The 20727-nt window shown below is 43.0% G+C and overlaps 1 protein-coding gene across 2 annotated transcripts in view; it reads right to left on the reverse strand.

Annotated features, from left to right (window-relative positions):
* The window catches only part of ARHGEF3 (Rho guanine nucleotide exchange factor 3), a 347358-nt gene that overhangs the window by 142970 nt on the left and 183661 nt on the right, over nucleotides 1–20727 (reverse strand). For both annotated transcript variants that reach the window (XM_012934215.2, XM_004615153.2), the window contains one exon: nucleotides 17190–17252. In XM_012934215.2, the coding sequence (XP_012789669.2) occupies nucleotides 17190–17252 (63 nt within the window). The remainder of the gene's footprint in view (nucleotides 1–17189; nucleotides 17253–20727) is intronic.

Raw genomic sequence — 20727 nt, forward strand, 5'->3', positions numbered from 1 at the left:
TGCGCCAGAAGTGCATTGTATTTTGAGTGTCTGGGAAGCATTTCTCCCCAGGAGCTAGGACAGACCAGAGATGAGCAGTGTGAATGACAACACTGCATAGTCCTCTTCTATGGCCTGGGGAGCGGTGTTTTGCACTCAGTAAATAACAGTTAAGTGGAAAGGAATTGAGACTTCAAAAGAACAACGTTTTTCATTTTAACAGATCATTTCCGTTCCTACCATCATGCCGAGAGAGTCCTACAGCACTCTCTCAGTTGAACGTAACAGCATTGGCATGAACAATTCCACCTCTGTGGAGTTCATGTGTACAATCCACATTGCTTATATCCCCTTATCTTTGGGCTGATTTATTTTATTAGGTCATAAAAGCCTGGCATTGCATTCACTTATCTTGCCTGAAGGCCTCCTCAGGTAGGCCTTGGTTTTATCTCATCGGATGGATTTTCTTCAAAAACGAAGGAATGCAAATATATGTGTGGAGAGGAAGACATTCTTAAAACGCTGCTGAGATAAGTCCAGCCTATGTTTATAATAACTTTCCAAAGACAGCAGGAAACATATGAAGAATGAAGTGGCCTCTCATCCATTTAGCCAGCAAGTGGGTAGACACACTCTGTACCAGACACCACCTCAGATGGGGAGAATACAACGGAAAACAAAAGAGAAGCTATAGTGTAGTGTGAACAGACACTAATGCATACAAAGTACATCATGGGGCAGGTGGTGATAAATATTATGAGGAGGAAAAAATCAGACCAGAAGAGTAGGGCGTACCAGGGGCTGAGAGTGGGGTAGAAACGATACTTCACACAGGAAGGCAGAAAAAGCCTGGCCATGAACATGTGAGTAGATAAACGAAGGAAAGGAGGAAGCCAGCCCTGTGTGTGCGCCTGAAGAAAGTTCTCACAGAGATAGGGACAGTCACCTGCCAAGACTCTGGGATGTGAGTAGAGGATGTTGGGAGGAGCCATTCGGGTTGAAAGATGCAAGCTGAAAGTAGACTATAGACCGAACATGAAGGCCACTCAATACCTCTATTGCAAACTACAACACCCAAAAGGAGAGAGAACAAAAGGGAATGCCCTGCTGCAGAGGCAGGGTGGGGTGGTGGGGGATGGGGCGGGGATGGGGCGGGGATGGTGAGAGGGATACTGGGATCATTGGTGGAGGAGAATGGGCACTGGTGGAGGGATAGGTAAATGATCACTATATGACTGAATTGCAAACACAAAAGTTCATAAGTTTGTAACTGTACATCACAGTGATTCACTAATAAAAAATTTAAAAAAAAAAAAAAAGAAAGGTAGGAGGAGGGCTGGTGTGGAGGGAACCCAGACAAAAGGGATCAAAGGTGGGTGATGAGGTCCGGACTTAGCAACATGACTGATCATACTCAGGGGCCAGTAAGAGATGTGGCAATGCCATGAAGACAGGAAAAGACACAGGAGAGATCAAGGATGATTTAGATTTAAAAGAAACCTTTCGATTGCAGCATTGAGAGGGGATAACAAAAGGTCAAGGGAAGCAGAGAGAGCAGGTGAGAAGCTCCCCACCTCTTTGTCACAATGAGCATGAAGGTCATCCTGCCAAAGGTGGTGACAACGGTGTGGTTTTGGCTAGTTTCAGGCAGAGCTGGCAGCAGAGATAAGTGACAAGTCCCTCTTTGGTAGATACTGCTGGGTCCGAATAAAGTTTTGTGAAGGAACTCAATTGCTGAAGCATCTTCTTAAACACTTCTAATAGCTCTTATTGACAGAAGAGATTCATTTCTAATAAACCTTTTCCCCCTAAAAAGACATAGAATCCCACAACTTTCTACTTTTAAGCAACACAAATAGATCACCTTTATTATACCAGTACCTTCCTGGTATCACTTATCTTTTATGAGAGTTGCCAAATTTACATTTGGAAAAATTCCATTCAATAACTCTTTACTGAGGACTGGATAAATACCAGGAATATTCTGGGTACCGGGGTGGAGGGGGCAGTAATGCCTAAAATAGACAATATCCTTGTCTGTGTCTATTCCCTGCTCTAGGATTGAACCAGGCATTGTGCCACAGTCCTACTTGTATTTTCTTATTAAATCCCTACAGCATTATTATCTGTTCTCCCTCCCTCTTTTCTTTCTCTTTCTTTCTTTCTCTTTTCCTTCCTCCCTTCCTCTATACTCTTTTCCTTCCTTCCTTCCTTCCTTCCTTCCTTCCTTCCTTCCTTCCTTCCTTCCTTCCTTCCTTCCTTCCTTCTCTCTTTCTCTCTTTCTTTCTTCTTTTCTTTCTTTCCCTTCATTTCCCCCTCCCTTTCTCTCACCCTTCCTCTCTCCCTCCCTTTCTTCCTACTTTCCTTCCTTCCTTTTTTCTTTCTCTCTGGGATCACCAGACACCTCCATGATGGCACTACAGGACCATGCAGTGCCACAGATCAAACCCAGGATCCACATATGCAAAGCCTATGCTCTACCACTTGAGCCACATTCTGGTCTTCATGTGCATTTTCCAGCAAAGGAGATTGAAATTGTTGTCCAAGGTCACATAGGAAATTGTGATGCCAGAATTCCAGGACGAGCATCAGAATTCTGAGCTTTCACCTTTGCTTAAATTTAAGGTATAATTTAGAACATGAATCCTAAGACTGGTATTCTCAGGTTTCCTCAATCTTTGTAGGGTGCATATTTGACTCGCCTCAGTTTCAATTACCAAATCTTACAAAATGAAATACATTAGCAAGAAAAACACTCAGGTTCAGATCAACTCTGAAACCCAAAGCACACCAAGTGAAAACACTAACTGTGAGAACAGTACCCTACACCAATGCAAAGACCACCCACCACAGATTGTGATTTCTAAAGCTCAACTTTTGCAAAGCACCTCCAAATGGAAAGTTGAGTTGTCCAGCTAAAAGAAATGAAATAGACCAAAAAGATAGTACCCTGGGTAGGGCCCTTTCCTTGCATGCAGCTGACCCAGGTTTTGGTCCTGGGCACCACATATAGTCCCCTGAGACCCTCCAGGAGGGATGCTTGAGCACTGAGCCAGGAATAAGTCTTAATGAGCATTAGGTATGACCTCCCAAAACCAGGTTGGTGGGGGAGGAAGGTAGTAAATTTAAAGAACACTCTACAGGGGAGAAATGAAAAATGTTAGCAAAATCTATAGCAATGGTTTTTCTTCAAAAGCAACTAACAATCTGAAATTATTTTATTATAAAAAGGAGAAAGCCAATTCCGGGTACTGCTACAATGTGCTATCCCCATGCCTGGTTGGTTTTATTCTTTTTTGTATGCTAGGGCAGTGCTGTAGGGTAGGATTGGAGCGATAGCACAGCGGGTAGGGCATTTGCCTTGTATGCGGCTGACCTGGATTCAATTCCTCCGTCCCTCTCGGAGAGCCTGGCAAGCTACTGAGAGTATCCCGCCTGCACGGCAGAGCCTGGCAAGCTACCTGTGGCGTATTTGATATGCCAAAAACAGTAACAACAGGTCTCACAATGGAGATGTTACTGGTGCCGGCTCGAGCAAATTGATGAACAACAGGGTGACAGTGCAACAGTGCTACAGTGCTACAGGATAGTGTTAGGAATTGAGTCCAGGTCTCATGCATGCAAGGCTTTACTTTACCTTGAACATTATCCCCAACCCTAAGTGCTTGGATAAGAGCAAATCCCACCTTTCTACAGATGAATGAGTCCTATATTTTGCTTTCTTAACTATCATTTTTGCCTCTCATTTCTCAGTAAATGCTGGCTGTTTGAATTAGCGAGTGATTCAATGAATGCACTAACGATCTCGTGAGCTCTATACTAATGAATATTTCTTGAATGGAATTTACATTGGCCTGACTTGCAAAAGTATCATCTTCCTTTGACAAATCTGAAAAAGCCTCATCTTCCATTGGCAAAGGAATACATGAGCTTTATTGTGTATAGAACATATCCTCTATGTGTGCTATAGAAGATTCCAATATTAGACATTAATATTTATTCAGGTATTTGGAGACAAAAAGAAGTCTCATTTATATTACTAAAGAGGGGAAAAACAACAATCTCCTAAAAAAGAATCACAATAAATTACATCTTCATCTCCCTGCAGGAATCTAAGGAGTTAGCCCAAATTGAGGGCTTTGACCATTGAAGATCAAATGTTCACTCTTGAGGTACAGTAGGCCGAGTGCTTGTCTTGTACGTGGCTTATCCTGGTTCAATCCCTGGCATTCCATATGGTCTGCTGAGCGCTGCCAGGAGTGATCTCTGAATTCAGAACCAGGAGTCAGCCATGAGCCAGTCTGGCATGACCCAACAACAAACAAGAAAAACTAAATGTTCACTGTTAAGAGCACCATGACTGTTGCTTACAAAGAATCCACCTGGCCAGTATCCATAAAATGACCCATCATTTGAGTATGAAATAGCAACAGGATAGAAGAAGACACACAGCCTGGAGAACTCTCTTGGACCCTACACATGATTTTTTTTCAGAAGTTCCTCCCAAGCTTTACTATCAATCAAGTAATATAGAAAACACAGGATTAGTGCAGGGAAAATGTCAAGAGAAACTGTCCTAGACTGCATTAGCTATAACTAAGAAAAGTAAGAAAAATATAGCTTCTATTATTGAAACCAGGAATATATAACCAGATCAAAGATGAGGCCTGCTGCAATTATATAAGTCATTTGAGGGAAAACTGAATTATCTGGGAGTAAAAGGCTGGATCCTTCCTCACAAGGATTATAGACATAATTTTCAGGTGGACAGACCCAGGCATGTTCTTGAAAGAAACCTTAAACAAATGTATTTGTGAACCATTCTTTTGTAGAGCTTTTTGTTTTGGGGGGTTTTGTTTGTTTCTACTGCAAATAGGAGCGCATGTTTAAAAACATATGTTTTTTAAAAGAAATCATTTAATATCATTTATCATTTCATTTAAATGAAACATAATGATAGTGACAAAAATAACTCTCTCTTCACCTATTTTCATAGCCTTTTCATTAGGTGATATTTTGATTAGTTTGATTTTAAAAATTGTTCTGTTTTTCTTTTTTTAAAACAGTTTAATAGTTTTTAAAACCAAGCTCCCGAAAGAAAGATGCAGAGTCTCTTGTCCCCGCGCCTGGCTGTCTTCATTGGGGCCCCTCAGAGCAAGGTGGGTTCAGTTTCCCTCCCCATCCCGAGCAGAGCCCCGGCAGCTGAAGACCTCCAGAACCCAGTCACAGCCATGCTCCAGACCCCTCTCCAGACATTGGGACGAACTCACACATGAAGGAACCGGAAGAAAAACCCAGGTGTATGGGCCCCAGGGCTGAGATATCCAAGCCTGCTCAGAATAGGACTGGACCTCCTTCACCCAGACTTCTCCATTTTCCAGTAGCTAGGCAGCCACACCCACAAACTGCCCCTGGCGCCATGTAATCCCATCAATGACCAAGATCCAGAGACTTTAAAACCAAGCTCCTGGAAGCATGTGGCCTCATTTGCAGCCACTCGACATTTTATAGCCTAGTTCTCTCTCGGAGAACCAAGCTCCGAGAGTTTTTTGCCTGCACGGGAGAACCTGGCAAGCTCCCTGTGGCATATTCATATGCCAAACACAGTAACAATGATGGGTCTCATTCCCTGACCCTGAAAGAGCCTCCAGTGTGGCACCATTGGGAAGGACGAGTAAAGAGAGGCTGCTAAAATCTCAGAGCTAGAATGGAGACATTACTGGTCCTGCTTGAGCAAATCGATGATCAATGGAATGACAGTGATACAGTGATTTCCTTTTAAAAAAAATCAAACTTTTTAAAAAATACTAAAACTTCCACTGAATATCACTCTAAATGAAAACTGCAATTATTCAAGCCACTTATTTTTCTTCTACCTTAAGCTCAGCTCTGTTTCTGTTTTTCTCGGAGGAAAAGGTACACATTGAGCTGTGCTCAGGGATCACTCCCTAGGGAACCCCTGGCTGTGGAGACAGTACAGAAGGTGGGGTACCTGCCATGCATGCAGTCAACCCAGGTTCAATTCCCCAGGATCATTAGCTCAGAGCCAGGAGTAAGCCCTGAGCACCCCCAGGGGTACCCCCAAATAAACAAAACAGACAGCATAAACTTATGGTTATATCTATGTCTAACTGTAAATATCTGGAAAGGGACCAAACTGATAACCAGAATTCTGAGGAACTAAGTGGGGCCTGGAAGTGGATGGAGGGATGGAGAGGTCCGTCAGTTCTCTCTCTCTCTCTCTCTCTCTCTCTCTCTCTCTCTCTCTCTCTGGTTTGATTTTTAAATCATTTTTATTCATTTGTTTTGTTATGTATGCTTAGGGTCCACATTCACGATTGCCTGGGGGCTACTCCTGGCTCTGTGCTCAGGGATTCTACGGACTGGTGCTAAGAATAATACTGTGCTAAGAATCAAACCCGGACCTGCCTTATTTGTGTGTGTGTGTGTGTGTGTGTGTATGTGTGTGTGTGAAGGGAGAGTTTGCAGTGTTACTTGTGAAATTAAACATTTTTCTCTTTAGAATATTCACCTTATGTTCTATGCTAAAGTATTCCATAGTGAATTATACCTGTCATGACATTCTGCCCCTAAGTATTTCCGTATTCATTTCTACCCCAAATGATTTTCTTGAGAGCAGAGTATTTCTACTAAAATGTTAGGTTAATATAAATCATTTCATTTTTCTCTAAAAAAATATGGGGTCATACCTGGAAGTATTTGAGGGTTGCTCATGGTAGTGCTGGCCAGTCAGAGGTAGGGTGGGAGGTGACAGATAGTTCTGGGGATCAAATCTGGGACTCTCACATAAAGAGCATGAACTCTAACCCCCTGAACTATTTCCCTGGGCCCAACTCATTATTTTCAAAAATAGTAAATGCATCTTAAAGTATTATATGAACATCAAGTATTGATAAATGATTCAAGCCACATTCCTGGGGCCAGAGAGATGGCTCACTAAACTAGAGAACATGCAAGGCAGCCTGGGCTGGACCCACCACCAGGATTAAACCTGACAATCTTGCATGCAAAGCATGTGCTCTAACCCACTGATTTTTCTCTTGAACCCTTAAGTAGGCATTCTCTTTGGTTTTGTTTGTTTGTTTGTGTTTTTTGTTTGCTTGTTTGGGGGCCACATCTAGCTGTGTTCAGACCTTACTCCTGGCTCTGTGGTCAGGGATCATTCCTGAAGGGCTCAGGGAACCATATGAGGCTCTGGGGAGCGAACTTGGATTGGCTGCATGCTAGGCAAGCACCCTACCCACTGTGCTATTTCTCTAGCTCTCAAAATATGCATGCTGAATCTAGAATTCTCATACTCCCAGAGTCAATGGATAATTTTTAGATCATCAATGAGCATAGATAGACAACAGCATCCTTTTAGTTCACTGATGACTCAAATTTATCACTGCCTTCTAGTCTGAAGAGATGCACCAACCGCAGAAGCATCTGTAAATTTGTGACTTTATCACCACACAAAGCACTATATTTTATGTCATTGAGCTGCTGCAGATATTTCAAAACATTTTACCAGCTCATGAAAAGTATAGTAGTTATTAAAATTTACTTGACCATTGCCAGGTTTTATTACTGCATTAAATAAGAAGCATATATGATTCGGGGGTAAGGTTTGGGGTTCAGAATGGAAATATGAAATACGGACTCAGCACAGGAGGGAAGGGTTTGGTGTTTGATTATTAAATGTAATCAAATATTGTGAACAACTTTATAAAAATAAAATAAATTTTTTAAAAGAAGCACATATAAAACTCTTACCATAAATGTGTTCATTAAATATTTTGTTAGCTGCAATTCAATGGAAGTGGAGTTTTGTGGTGATTTTCTGTTTTTTATTTTAAGCATAGATCAACCATCTTTGGAGGTAGTGTTCAGGAGTTTCACAGATAGCAAAGATTAAGAACTTCTAGGAGGCACAGTAACTTAGAGTACCTGCCTTGCAAACATATGGTCATGAGTTCAAATTCCCAGTGTCCCTCATGTCCTGATGCACATGAGTACAATATTGATTCATTATGTCCCTTTGAAGGAAGTAGTAAAAGCAGCAAATTAGAGGTTGCTACATCATTCATTTCAGAGAGCCAGTTGTGAAGCTCCTTGGAATTATCTCATCATTGTGCTTTTCAGAGGTGGCCCAAGAGAAGAAATCACCATACCATAATCTCCACAACTGGACCAAAGGCAAGATGACAGGAGTCTGTCAACCAGGAGGAAAGGTGCCATCAGAGAAGGCAGACAGGAATGACCATGGACTCAGCACAGGTTTCGGCACTACCTGAGGCCCAGATGGTTTCACAGTCAGCAGACAGATCATAAATTCCTCACCAAAACAAATAAGTAAATAAATGCTAACAGGTCAAATATAAGCATGTGCTAATAAGACCCAATCTCAGAGACAGGCCTATTCTCCCTGGTGATAAAGCACATTATTGAAATCGCCTGCGTAATTCATCAAGGCCCCATGCTGGCCAGGGCAAAGCTAATCTTCCTAGCTCAAAAGTTCCAGAACACATCAAGAGACACAAAACCACACAACTGGTATCTTTTATAATTATCTGGACTTGGCTGAGCAGAGATAAAACAATCTTGCTGCGCTGTAGGGTCTGGTGTAACAGCTTCTAGCAATGAGTCGTCATTTAGCTTAACCGAGACAGGAGGCCTCTGACATTCACCCAACAGGGAAAGTAATCAGAAATTTGGGGATGCATGTCATAAACCTCAAAGGAGATTTACCAAAGACCCACCAAACCACCCATACATCCATGGTCCCAGGAACCAGGGAGGCAGATGCTTTCATCTCCTTTCTTTCCTGTTCTGGAGACAGTGAGGGGAAGTCATGAAATCCAGCCACCTGGGGCTTAACGCAACACTAAGCTGGGATTCTGAGCGAATGGCTATTTTTCTGAGCCTCAGTTTTCTCAACAACTAGGAAGAGTGTGAGACCACCCATGGTCACAGGGACACTTCGAGGAGTAAATGGGTCCATCCTACCTCCAGTTTGGGTTGGCCACTCCCACCAGGAAGCCACCAGCATGGAAAGGATGCCCTGCCATCAGCTCTGCCACCCCTAGGCTGGCACACCTGTCATGAGACGGTCTGTGTCCCTGTAGGGAGCACAAGTGATAGAACACATTCCCTGTAGCATGAGGCCCTGGGTTTGATTCCCACACTGCATGGCCTCTCGGCACAGGTGGATGTGGCCCTGGGTGGCCCTTTCAAGCACCTTCAGATAGGGATGTGGTCCCCACAATGAGAGAGAGGGAGAGAGAGAGAGAACACTACTGGGTCCTGTGTTCAAGGGAGAGTGGCATCTGATCAAATGTCCCATATTCAAACCTACAGACTTAGGAACAAGTTAGCAGGTTAGAGAAAAAACAGAGAGAAGGTCTAGAAAAGCCTTAAAACAATCTCTCACTCTAAGAGTTTCCCTACCAAGCACTCAATACACTATTGACAATTTGCTTAAAAAATATATTTTAAGCATCATGATTTACATTCTTGTTACTGGCAGGGCTTTATGCACAAAACATTCCAACAGCACTTCACCAGACTGTCAGCGTCCCTCCACCATGGTCCCACTGTCCCCCAACCATCCATCCTATCCCACTTCCAAAAGAGTATGAACCTGTCCATGGGTTTAAAATATTCACCCTCTGGTGCTCGCCTTGCATGCAACAGATCCAGGTTCGATGTCCAGCACCCCTTAGGGTCCCCCAAGCTATGCCAGGAGCCAGGAGTGATCTTGAATGCAGAACCAGAATAAGGCCTGAGCATGACCAGATGCGGTTCCAAAAAACAAAAAAAAAAAATTACCCTCTTTAACTCAGGAATTTAATATTTGATCCCTATAATTCCACAGATAAAAGAGATTATACAAAGCTATTAATGGATATCCATCAGTGTTATTTATAACAGTGTAAAATTGGAACTCACTGAAACATCCAATAAAGCACTGGTTAAATAAATTTGGTGCATCTGTTTGACAGAGTACAGTTATTCAAAATAATGAAATGTTCCTGAAGAACGTCAGGATATGATGACATGATCTCAAAACAAGTATAAAGGAACACAAGAATAACTTTAAATGGGTTAGGATTCAAAACTTTTTAAAATTGTGTGCTTATGCAAACTTTAAGAACTGACTGAAAATATATTTGCTATTTAGGGATACACAGAAAATTTATAAGCAGGCAAGACAGCAATAATTTCTGAGGTGAGGGGGAGGCAGGGGTGTGTGTGCATAAACTTGGGCCACACCCGGTGGTATTCAGAGGACCATGCTGTGTAAGGTAAGCATTTTAACCCATGTACTATCTCTCTGGTCCAGTAATAAATATCAAACTCGGCCAACAAAGAGATTTGCAGAGATCTTTGGCTTTGCTATAAAGAGCATATTTCTTGAGTTGCATTGGTAACTACCCGGCAATTTTTGACAGGGGGAGGGATTGTCACACCTAGCAGTGCTCAGGGCTTATTCCTGGTTCTGCACTCAGGTATCACTTCTGGCAGGGTTCTGAGCACTATATGGGGTTCCAGACCCTAGTCAGTTGCATGCAAGGCAAACCCGGGCCCACTGTACTATCTCTCCAGCCCCGTTTTTATTTTTTAAATTGGGACCACACTCCATAATGCCCCCTGACTTTGGGGAGCATCTTGGCAGTGCCACATATTCCTGGCAGAGCTTAGCCAGATATGAGGCAGTTTAGACTGGTGGCACTCAGGGGTCACTAGGGCCATACCTGGTGCTGTTGGGCTGGGGACATAGGCAATATGGGGAACGATGCTTGGCATTACACATCCCAGGCACATGATCTACCACTTGAGCTATCTCCCAATTTCTCCCTGGACTTTTGTGTTATCTTTTATAACATCTTGTATGTCTGTATTTCATAATGAATTTTGTGCATTTATTTGGTGGGGGAGGGGACACACCTGGCAGTGTTCAGGACTTACTCCTGGCTCTGCACTCAGGGACCACTCCTGGTGGTACTCAGGGATCATATGCGGTGCCATGGATCAAACTTGGGTTGGCATCATGCAAGGCAAACCCCACCCTACCTGCTGAACTATTGCTCCAGCCCCCTAAAACACTTTTTATTTCTTTTTCTTTTTCTTTTATTATTATTATGGGCTGGAGCAATAGCACAGCAGTTGGGCTTTCGCCTTTCAGATGGCCAACCCGATTCGATTCCTCCGCCCCTCTCGGAGAGCCCGGTAAGCTACTGAGGGTATGGAGCCCGCACAGCAAAGCCTGGCAAGCTAGCTCTGCGTATTGGATATGCCAAAAACAGTAACAATAAGTCTCTCAATGAGAGATGTTACTGGTGCCCATTCGAACAAATCGATGAGCAATGGGATGACAGTGACAGTTATTATATTATTTTTAATTAGTGAATCACTGTGAGGTACAGTTATAGGCTTATAGACTTTCGTGCTTGCATTTCAGTCATACAATGATCAAGTACCCATCCCTCCATCAGTGCCCATTTTTCACCATCAATGTCCCAGCATCCCTCCCCACTTCCCCCATCCCCTCCACCCTGCCCCATCTCTGTGGCTGGGCATTCCCTTTTGATTCCTCTCTACTTTTGGGTCTTATGGTTTGCAATAGAGGTATTGAGCGGCCATCGTGTTTGGTCTATAGTCTACTTTTGGCATGCATCTTTCAACCCAAATGGGTCCTCCCAACATCTTTTACTTGGTGTTCCCTTCTCTATCAGAGCTGCCCTTTTCCCCAGCATGTGAGGACAGTTTCCAAGCTGGGGAGCAGACCTCCTGGTTCTTATCTCTACTACTCTTGTGTGTTAGTCTCCCATTCTGTTACTTTATATTCCACAGATGAGTACAATCTTTCTATGCCTGTCACTCTCTTTCTGACTCATTTCACTTAACATGATACTTCCCATGTTGATCCACTTAAATGCAAATTTCATGACTTCATCTTTTCTAATGGCTGTATTGTATTCCATAGTGTAGATGTACCAAAGTTTCTTCAACCAGTCATCTGCTGAAACACTTTTTAAAAAAGCATATGAGGGTCTGGAGTGATAGCATGGTGGGTCGGGCATTTCCCTTGCACGCAGCCGACCCGGGTTCGATTCCCAGCATCCATACTCCGAGACCGCCAGTAGTAATTCCTGAGTGTAGAGCCAGAAGTAACCCCTATGCATCGTCAGGTGTGACCCAAAAAGCAAAAAAGAAAAAAATACTGACACCAATAAAGGAGCATGTGAACAAAGGCAGGAATACATCAAAATATAGTTACTGCTTGGAGGTAGGACTATCATGAATCCTATTGTTCACATTTGCCTACAAAGAACACAGTTATATAAATGTATATCATGTATACATATGTATATTTGAATATACATATGTATATTCCTTCTAATCTTTTACCTTTTTATCATTTAAAAATGTTTTATCATTGTAAAATGTTTTACGTATACCAAGACTCCTTTGCTTTCTAAAAAATGTGGTGCTAAGCCTACGTACCCTCCAGAAGGGTAACTGTACCCACCTTGTTCTTCTTCCAATCATCTTTGCTAGGGCACCAGGAACTCTAGTTTGTCACTTGAGTATCCCTCATCCAGTAGAATCTAAATGAGAAAAGTGCTGTGGGGGAAGCAAAGTCCCTGAAAGCAGCCCACTCCTATCATCTGACGTGAGAGGTTTGTAGGCGGCAGCTGGGAGCATTCTCTACTCTGCAAATTGTTCTCGAAAGTATAGGTCGCTTTCCCACCTCCTGCACCCTACCAGAACAGTCTGTCTCCAACCCTGCCAGGAAGCAGGGGGTGCAGCCAGTGGATTGCGTGAAGTGGTAGGGGGTAAAAATGACGCTAATTATATCGTCAATGAGCATGGACTCTCTCTTCAGTCAGAATTTATTTTCACCAAGTGCTGTGGGCGGAGGGTGGAAGAACACTTCTTTGTAAATACACCAGGGTTTCCAAAACCCTTCCAGCTTCCTTGTGAGAGGACAGCTTAACACGGTATCCGCTGGGCCTCCATGGATCCATAAAATCACAGTATAATCTTGTAACATTTCTGGAGCCCAGATTATCACCAAGGCTCCACCAAAAGGCTGTGACACCCCACCCGAACATCTGAGAAGGACTGTTCTGAAGAATAAACTGTTTTCTTAGCCCACCTACTTGGGTGTCTAAGTCCAAGTCCAGTGAGAGGTTGGAGAAGAGTTTAGGAGGAAATCTCCCTTCAGGCACCAATAGCAATGACCAATTACAGCTTTAAAATAAAGCAAGATGTTGGTAGGAATGTTTGGAGTTATCAGCAGACAGATAGCCTGATGGGTCCTAGGAAAAACTTCAGGTAAAAGGTATAGTACAGCACGCAGGGCATTTGCCTTGTATGTCACAGACCTGGGTTTTATCCTCGGCGGAACATATGGTCGGCCAGGCCCACCTGGAGTAATTCCTGAGTTCAGAGTCAAGAGGAAACCCTAAGCATCACTAGGTGTGCCTCCCCCCCCCTCCCAAAAAAAGGTGATATTTCATCAAGTGTTTTCATTTCTGAACTTTAACTCACACACATATTTCTTTAAAGTGGGTGTACATGATAAACCCTCATTAGTTTGCTTTGTTGGTTTGTCTTTGGTTTGGGGCCATACCTGGCAGTGCTCAGGGACCCCTGACTCTGTGCTCAGAGATCATTCCTGGATGGACCATATGAAGTGCCAGGGATTGAACTTGGATCTGCTGCATGTGTGTAAACAAGTACTTAACCCACTATAGATGCGCTACCCACAAACAAATGAACTCCAGTTCCTTGTTTGCTTTTTAAAAATCTATCAACCAATAAATATTTACCAAAAGTCCACTGTGCATGCAGCAGTGACTGAGTCACAGTGGAAACTTGAACTTGAGCTAAGATCGCTTCTCCCTTTATCTAGCAACTTCTTTTTCAAAGCTTATTATCTGGTGAATATCTTTCCACTTATTAAATGGAATCAAATCTCAGAGTTACTAATATTTTCTCAAACTCTTACATCTCCTTGAATGAGCCATCATGGGAATCTACTTTTTATTTCAGATACTTTCCATTAACCAAAGAAATAGGTTCAAAACAATTATGGCTTCATTATGGCTGCCTGTTAGCTAATGGACTGTCATTCTACTGTAACTCTCTTTGAAAGAAATATGGGTAGCCAACAAAGACCACTGCTTCCTTAAATTGATTAATTTACTAGATTCAGGTTTTATTTCTATTTTGTTGTCTTTATTGCAAAGTATCTCTACTTAATTTCACTCAATTAATCTCTGCTGCTGTGGCCATGCCTGGATCTGTCATATAACTTGTCACATCTATATGATTGTCGGTAAACCTGCAAAACTGGTAGTTTATCTTTTTAAAAGCAAGCCTTTGTTGTCTTTGAGTTACTCTCATTTTTATAGCCATTCTGATACTATGTGGCAATATGTTGGGGAAATTCTCAGGGTCTGGAATCTGTCTACCAATATTCAGGGAAAATGCTAGGCAACTCAGAAAGGAATTTATTTGTTTTATCACTAAATTCCTAAGCATAAAGGTACATTTCTTTTTCATAAAAGTCTCTTTGCTGTAACAAAACATGGTGTGTGTGTGTGTGTTTGCATGTGTGTGTGTACATATGTGTGTGTGAGAGAGAGAAAGTGAGATCTGTAGTCGCAGGAGAAAAGACACTGAATTATTTGGTGTATAAGACTTAAATGACCTTCATGAGAAGGCAAGATTATCAATGCCAAGTGACAGAAAAATGTATCACAAACCATAATTGCAAACAATATTTTCAAAGAAGATTTTAGTGATTCCATGACAAAAAAGCTCCCAGAGATTGTCTTTTCTTAAAAGTATAGTTGTTAGCGGTGTATTAGGGGTGTAGGTAAACAGGTAAACTTGCCTTGCATCTTGCCAACCCTGATTTGAATTCCCAGCACCACTGATGGTCCTCAACATCCCTAGGGGTCACTCCTGAGTGCAGAGCCCAGAATACCTCTGAGCACCATTAGGTGTGACCCAATAATGAAAAAAAAAGTTGAAAAATGTACAATGAGACATAATTTTAGAACTAACCTAAATAAAAAGTTTTGCCTCTTCCCCTCTGGGTTTCTATTTCTTTAACTTCAAAGTGAGATAACTTGAAATACATAGGCAAAGTGCTCTTTAAATTGTAAAACTAAATGATCCAAATAATTTCCATACAACTTTCAAACACACACATACTTGTTGATAAAGGATGTTCCTAACCCTCAAGTGCTTGTTGGTAGAAAAAAATTCAGTAAGTAAAACACACAAACATCATATTTTCTTTGTTTTTGTTTTCACTTGGAGGAACCACTCTTGGTGGTGATTTGGGGTTGCTCCTAGGTGCTCAGAAGACCATGTAAGTATTAGAGATCAAACCCAAAAATCCCACATGAAAGCATGCACCCTTTGAGCTATTTCTCTATCCCCGAACATCTTTTGGTTCTGCTCCCATGGCAACCAAGTAAATTTATCCTGCTCCACGAATCTGATGGCCTAGAGATGGGAACAAACCCCATATGGTGAAATAAAGATGTGTGAGTACATTATTAATTAGATGCCAGCTCAGGCTCATTATATTGTGCTGTTTGCAACACAAGAAACTTTAATAATTAAACTAACCAAAAGAGCATTTTCTATAATCTGTGTCCATTGCAACTTTTAGTGTTTACAATGGTTTTAGAAGATTTCATCCCCTACCATGAAAAAATAAATAAAACAATTTATTTTTTTCCTGAGCGCTGAGAGCCCAGAGACATGAAGATACTGACCAAATGTCGTGTTTACTACAGGCTGTGCCAGCACCAAACCCCACTCTGAATTCTGCACACAGGTTTACTCCTTCTCATTTCACAACAATGGTTTCGGTGCTTTCTAAAGAAGCAAAAGAACTGGGCCTAATATTAGATGGATCCATGGTGTACAAAGATGAAACCCCAAGGAGTATAAAAAGATGAACAGACATGGGAGGGACCCAAATTCCTATCCCCGCCCGAGGTCTCAGGGAGCAAGACACAGGGAGGTTTCCCACTTGTGTCAGTGAAGAGACAAGGAGACTTTGCCAATGAAACCTGTTGAAATGAATGATCCAAGAACATGGAGCAGAAACATGGACACTTTCTTACCTTTACTATCAACAGCATTTGTTACCATCTTATTTAAACATCTTATACAAAAGCATCTTTTTATTCTAACAAGGAAGCTAAACATGTAAAGCTAAACATGCCTGTACTATACCAGGAAATGGACTTGACACTCTCGATTCTATTGGTTTGATCCTCATAATAATTCTTTTAGACTCTTTTCTCTTCTTTTTGGGATTATTTTGTTTTGGGGCCATACCTGATCCCAAGTAAGCTCAGAGCTTACTCCTGGCTTAGCTCTCGGGGATCACTCCTGGCAGGACTCAGAGGACTATATGTGGTGCCAGAGATCGAACCCAGGTGGGTCACATGCAAGGCAAGCACTTTACCCACTGTACTATCTCTCAGGCCTCTTTTATCTTTCTTTCTTTCCTTCTTTCTTTCTCTTTTTTTATCCCTTTTCCTTTCACTTTTTCAGGATACATTCAGTAGCATTCTGGAGCTACTTCAAGCTCAGTGCTCCAAGTGCTCAGTCCTGGCAGTGCTCAAGGACGATAAGCTGCCAGAACCCTGGCCTCCCACATGCAAAGCAAGGGTGACTAAATCTTTTCAAAACTAATTTCCATATAACAAAACCAAAGTGAGGAAAGATGTCACATGAAGGCTAAATAGACTCATTTTTCAATTTTTTAAACCTGTTCAATACAAAATCATTCAAGCCATCATGTTGTTGGACCTTTTGGCTGTTGATGAGGGGTGGGGGGCACCTGACAACCTGAGTTGGGCCAACTTGCTAACATACCCCAAAGGGTGGTAAACACTTAGACCTCTGGTCCATCTTCTAGAACCAGCCCTAAAACAGCACATCAGCATTTACCCAGATTCCCTCCAGTCAGAGTCCATCATTCATCTTGTAAGAGAAAATACTTAACCAACTCAAAGCAGCTTTCTTTAGGACAAGGAAACACATTTTCGGTGGGTTTCTAAGATTTCTCCTGGGTCAGAGCTTCCAAAGCTGGAGCCTCCTTTAAGCACGCAGCCTGACACCCCCTCAGCAGTGAGTACATGCTCCTGGGGAAGGACCACACTTACACTTATGTCGAGACTACAGAGACTGACAGCATCTTCATCCTGGGCGCTCTGCTTCCTTTTTCGCTGCAAAAAAAATGAAATAAAGATTATCACTACAACCATAGAAACTTAAGTTTGCTCTGAGCTTACAACCAAGAAGTCTGCCAGGTTAGATGTGAAAAAAATACATTTTCTTCTTCAGAAAAATAACTCCATCTATAAACACTATGAACCTCACTGAAGATAAATCAGCCTTTCTTTGGCATCCCCAGCATAATCAATGAGGCAAGTGCTTTTTCTTCTTCTTTTTTTTATTTTGTCTGTTTTTGAGCCACATTCAGAAGTACTCAGAGCAAAATTCTGGCTCTGTGCTCAGATGTCATTCCTGAAAAGACTTAAATGCCAGGGATTGAAGTTGGAGAAACATATGCAAGGCAAGTGCTTTACCTGCTGTATTATTTCTCCCAATATGTCTTGAGTTTTTAATTTGAGTCCTTAGTTTGTGAATGGCTGTCTCCTGAGTCTACTTGGGAAAAAAATGTTGTTTAAGTATAAACTGGCAAAGACAGCCCAGAATAATTGAAATGAAGTTACAATGGGGTTCAAGACATCTGAGATCTTTCTTCCACCCTACAGAGCTCAGTATGTGGGACAGAAGACACTGGAAGTACAGGGAAGTAGTTTGGTCTCCATGGGGTTGAGGAGGTTTACCTAGAGTAGGAGATACCTGCATTGGCCTGAATGATAGACAAGATTTTGCCAGACAAAGATGGGGCAGAACTGGACCCTTTTATTCTATAGCCAGTTACTTAGATCCTAAGAATCCCAAAGGAGATTGTGGTTCTACCCAGAATATTAGAGTTCTCCATGAGATATATTATTCCACCTGAGGAATGGGATGATTTAGGGGTCTGATTCCAGGACCCAGCCCAAGGGAAATTAAATCAGCTGCTTTAAGATGATACCTAGAATGTGCATGAACCAGCTCGCCAAGTTATCTGTAGGGATTCTGAACACTCTCTCCAGGGGCTTTACAGAGGAGACGTGAGGAGATGCTGGCAGCCAGGCCACACACACTTGCCACTTCTGAGGCCGCCTCATGTTTGTCGGAACCTGACTCTTGCTGACTCATCTTCCTGCTACAAGCTATGGCGGTGCTTTGTAGTCAGGGAAGCCAATTCATCTGCTTATCTTCACATGCTGACGTTTTTTAGGCAAGTGAAGATGATTCCCATTTTGTGGGTAAATAAACTGAAGTCAGGAGAGATAAGAAACTGGCTCCAAGTTACAGAGTTACCGTGCAGCACTGAATCCAGGGCTCTAATTGCTAGGGAAACCCCCTTCCCCAACATCATTAAGAGACTGTTTGACAAGTCAGCTGTGATTCATTTGTCATCTGAATGGCTTGGTGGCACATCTTTCTGGCATACTGGATTGCAAAGAACAAACAGCCCAGTAAATAGGAGACTGCTTGGCTCAGGCACATGTGCTGAGCAGAAGGATAAGAACTGCTGCCTGGGTACCCTACTGGCCCTGGGAACCCCACTTTTCCTGAGTTGGGCTGTTCTTGTCTTGAGAGGCTCTGGTATTAAACATGGGATCCTAGGAAATGCTACAAGGGGGCTGGGGGCTCTGGGATGGGGCTCTGAGATGCCATCTATCATGTGGCTGCCATCACATAGCATCCCGACTGCAAGGCACACCATGTTTACTGCCACTGGTAATGATGTTACAGCTAAGTGATTTTGACATGCCCATAGTACCTGCTACCCTCAGAAACACACTGGTCGAGGAAGGTTCTGACAAGGAGAAATACAACTTTTGCACTCATAGTGATACAGTCATTCCATGCAGGACCCAGCATGAAACTCTGCCTCTAAAGCACCCCTAGGGGCTGGAGTGATAGCACAGCGGGTAGGGCGTTTGCCTTGCACGCGGCCAACCCGGGTTTGAATCCCAGCATCCCATATGGTCCCCTGAGCACTGCCAGGGGTAATTCCTGAGTGCAGAGCCAGGAGTAACCCCTGTGCATCGCCAGGTGTGACCCAAAAAGCAAAAAAAAAAAAAAATAAATAAAGCACCCCTAACTCCAAACACTCACACCAGCCCTAGGTGCCTAAGCCAGAAGATTAAAAAGCCCTCTCAAGAGGCCAGAGAGCTAGGAGGTGAGGGGTGTGCCTTGACACAGACGCTTCAATCCATGGTCTGGCCTATGCTCCTCCAAGAACACCATCAGGAGTGAACTCTGAGCGCATCCATGAAGCTCAAACCATACACACACACACACACACACACACACACACACACACACACAAAGAGGCCTTTTGAATTAATCCACTGGGATGTTTATTAATTACTCTGGGATGAAATGATGTCCTAAGAAACCCATAGTTTTTTCAGGAGTGTGGGGCCCACACCACATGGTGCTGAGGGATCACTCCTGGTAATGTTTGGGAGATTAAATCAGGGACATCTATATGCAAGACAAGGACGGTGACCTTTGTTTTATCTAACTGGTCCTTGAAACCTTCACCTTTAAGGGGCAGAGAAACAGTTCAAGTGACAGAGCTCATGCCTAGAATAAGCAAGGCCTCAAGTTAGATGCTAGCATCGCATGGCCTCAGAGTACCACCAGGTGTGGCCACAGAAAGGGCTCAGGGAGGAGGGAGAAAAAAAAAAAACTACAATTTTATTTTTTTACAAAATAATAGCTATATGAATTAGCGAGGTGAATTTTCTACTCTTATTACACAACACAGTGACTGATCACTGTTAAAAGGACTAGAGGAGCATGCAGATTAAACTGTGGGTGCGAAGCAAACATTTCACAATGTGTGGCTCAGTTATTTGTTCATTTGCTCTATGCTCACTGAGCACTGTGGGTAAAGCCTAATTTGGGCCCAAAACTCAGCAGTGAACAGGCAGGCATGGATCCTGTTCACTGACTGGGAGCAAGAAAGAAAAGAAAACCAGATGTGGTCTCTGCTCTGAACATATCACAGAAGGAATAGAGGGGACAGATATAGTGGGGGGAGGCAGCATTTGAGAAAACTGAATTTATTTCATCCTTCACTTTCAGCTGTTGACCGGCCACCTCATGAGACACGAGGCCTTAAAGGCAGGCCTGGACTTCCACAGCCACATTCCCAGAACTTGGTGCAGAATCCGGTGCCTACGCAATCCCCCCTACCCAGAACAGTAGGCCTGGAATCTCTTCTGAATGCCAGCAGGGACAGGGACAGGTGTAGGAAGCCAAATGGGCACCGACCTGGCCAGCCTGACCAAGCCAGGTGAAGACAGGCATGCAGGTGAGAGCTGCCAGCCACGTGCTGGCTATCGTGCCCCGGCACTGCTGAATTCCACCAGCAACGGGGAACAGGCTCAAGCCAATGGTTTAAAGCAGGATGTTTTTCAAGCTTTCTCTTGATGGTGGCCCCCTTCAACCTTCTGTCCTTCCTGTGGCTCCTCATTAATGTGATTTCACTTGTGGTCCCCTGAACCATTCTGGGGGTAAAAAGGGACATCTGAGACCCCCTCCCCAGCTCCTCTGCATTGAAAA

This window comes from Sorex araneus, chromosome 4 (assembly GCF_027595985.1).
Source record: "Sorex araneus isolate mSorAra2 chromosome 4, mSorAra2.pri, whole genome shotgun sequence".
NCBI lineage: Eukaryota > Metazoa > Chordata > Mammalia > Eulipotyphla > Soricidae > Sorex > Sorex araneus.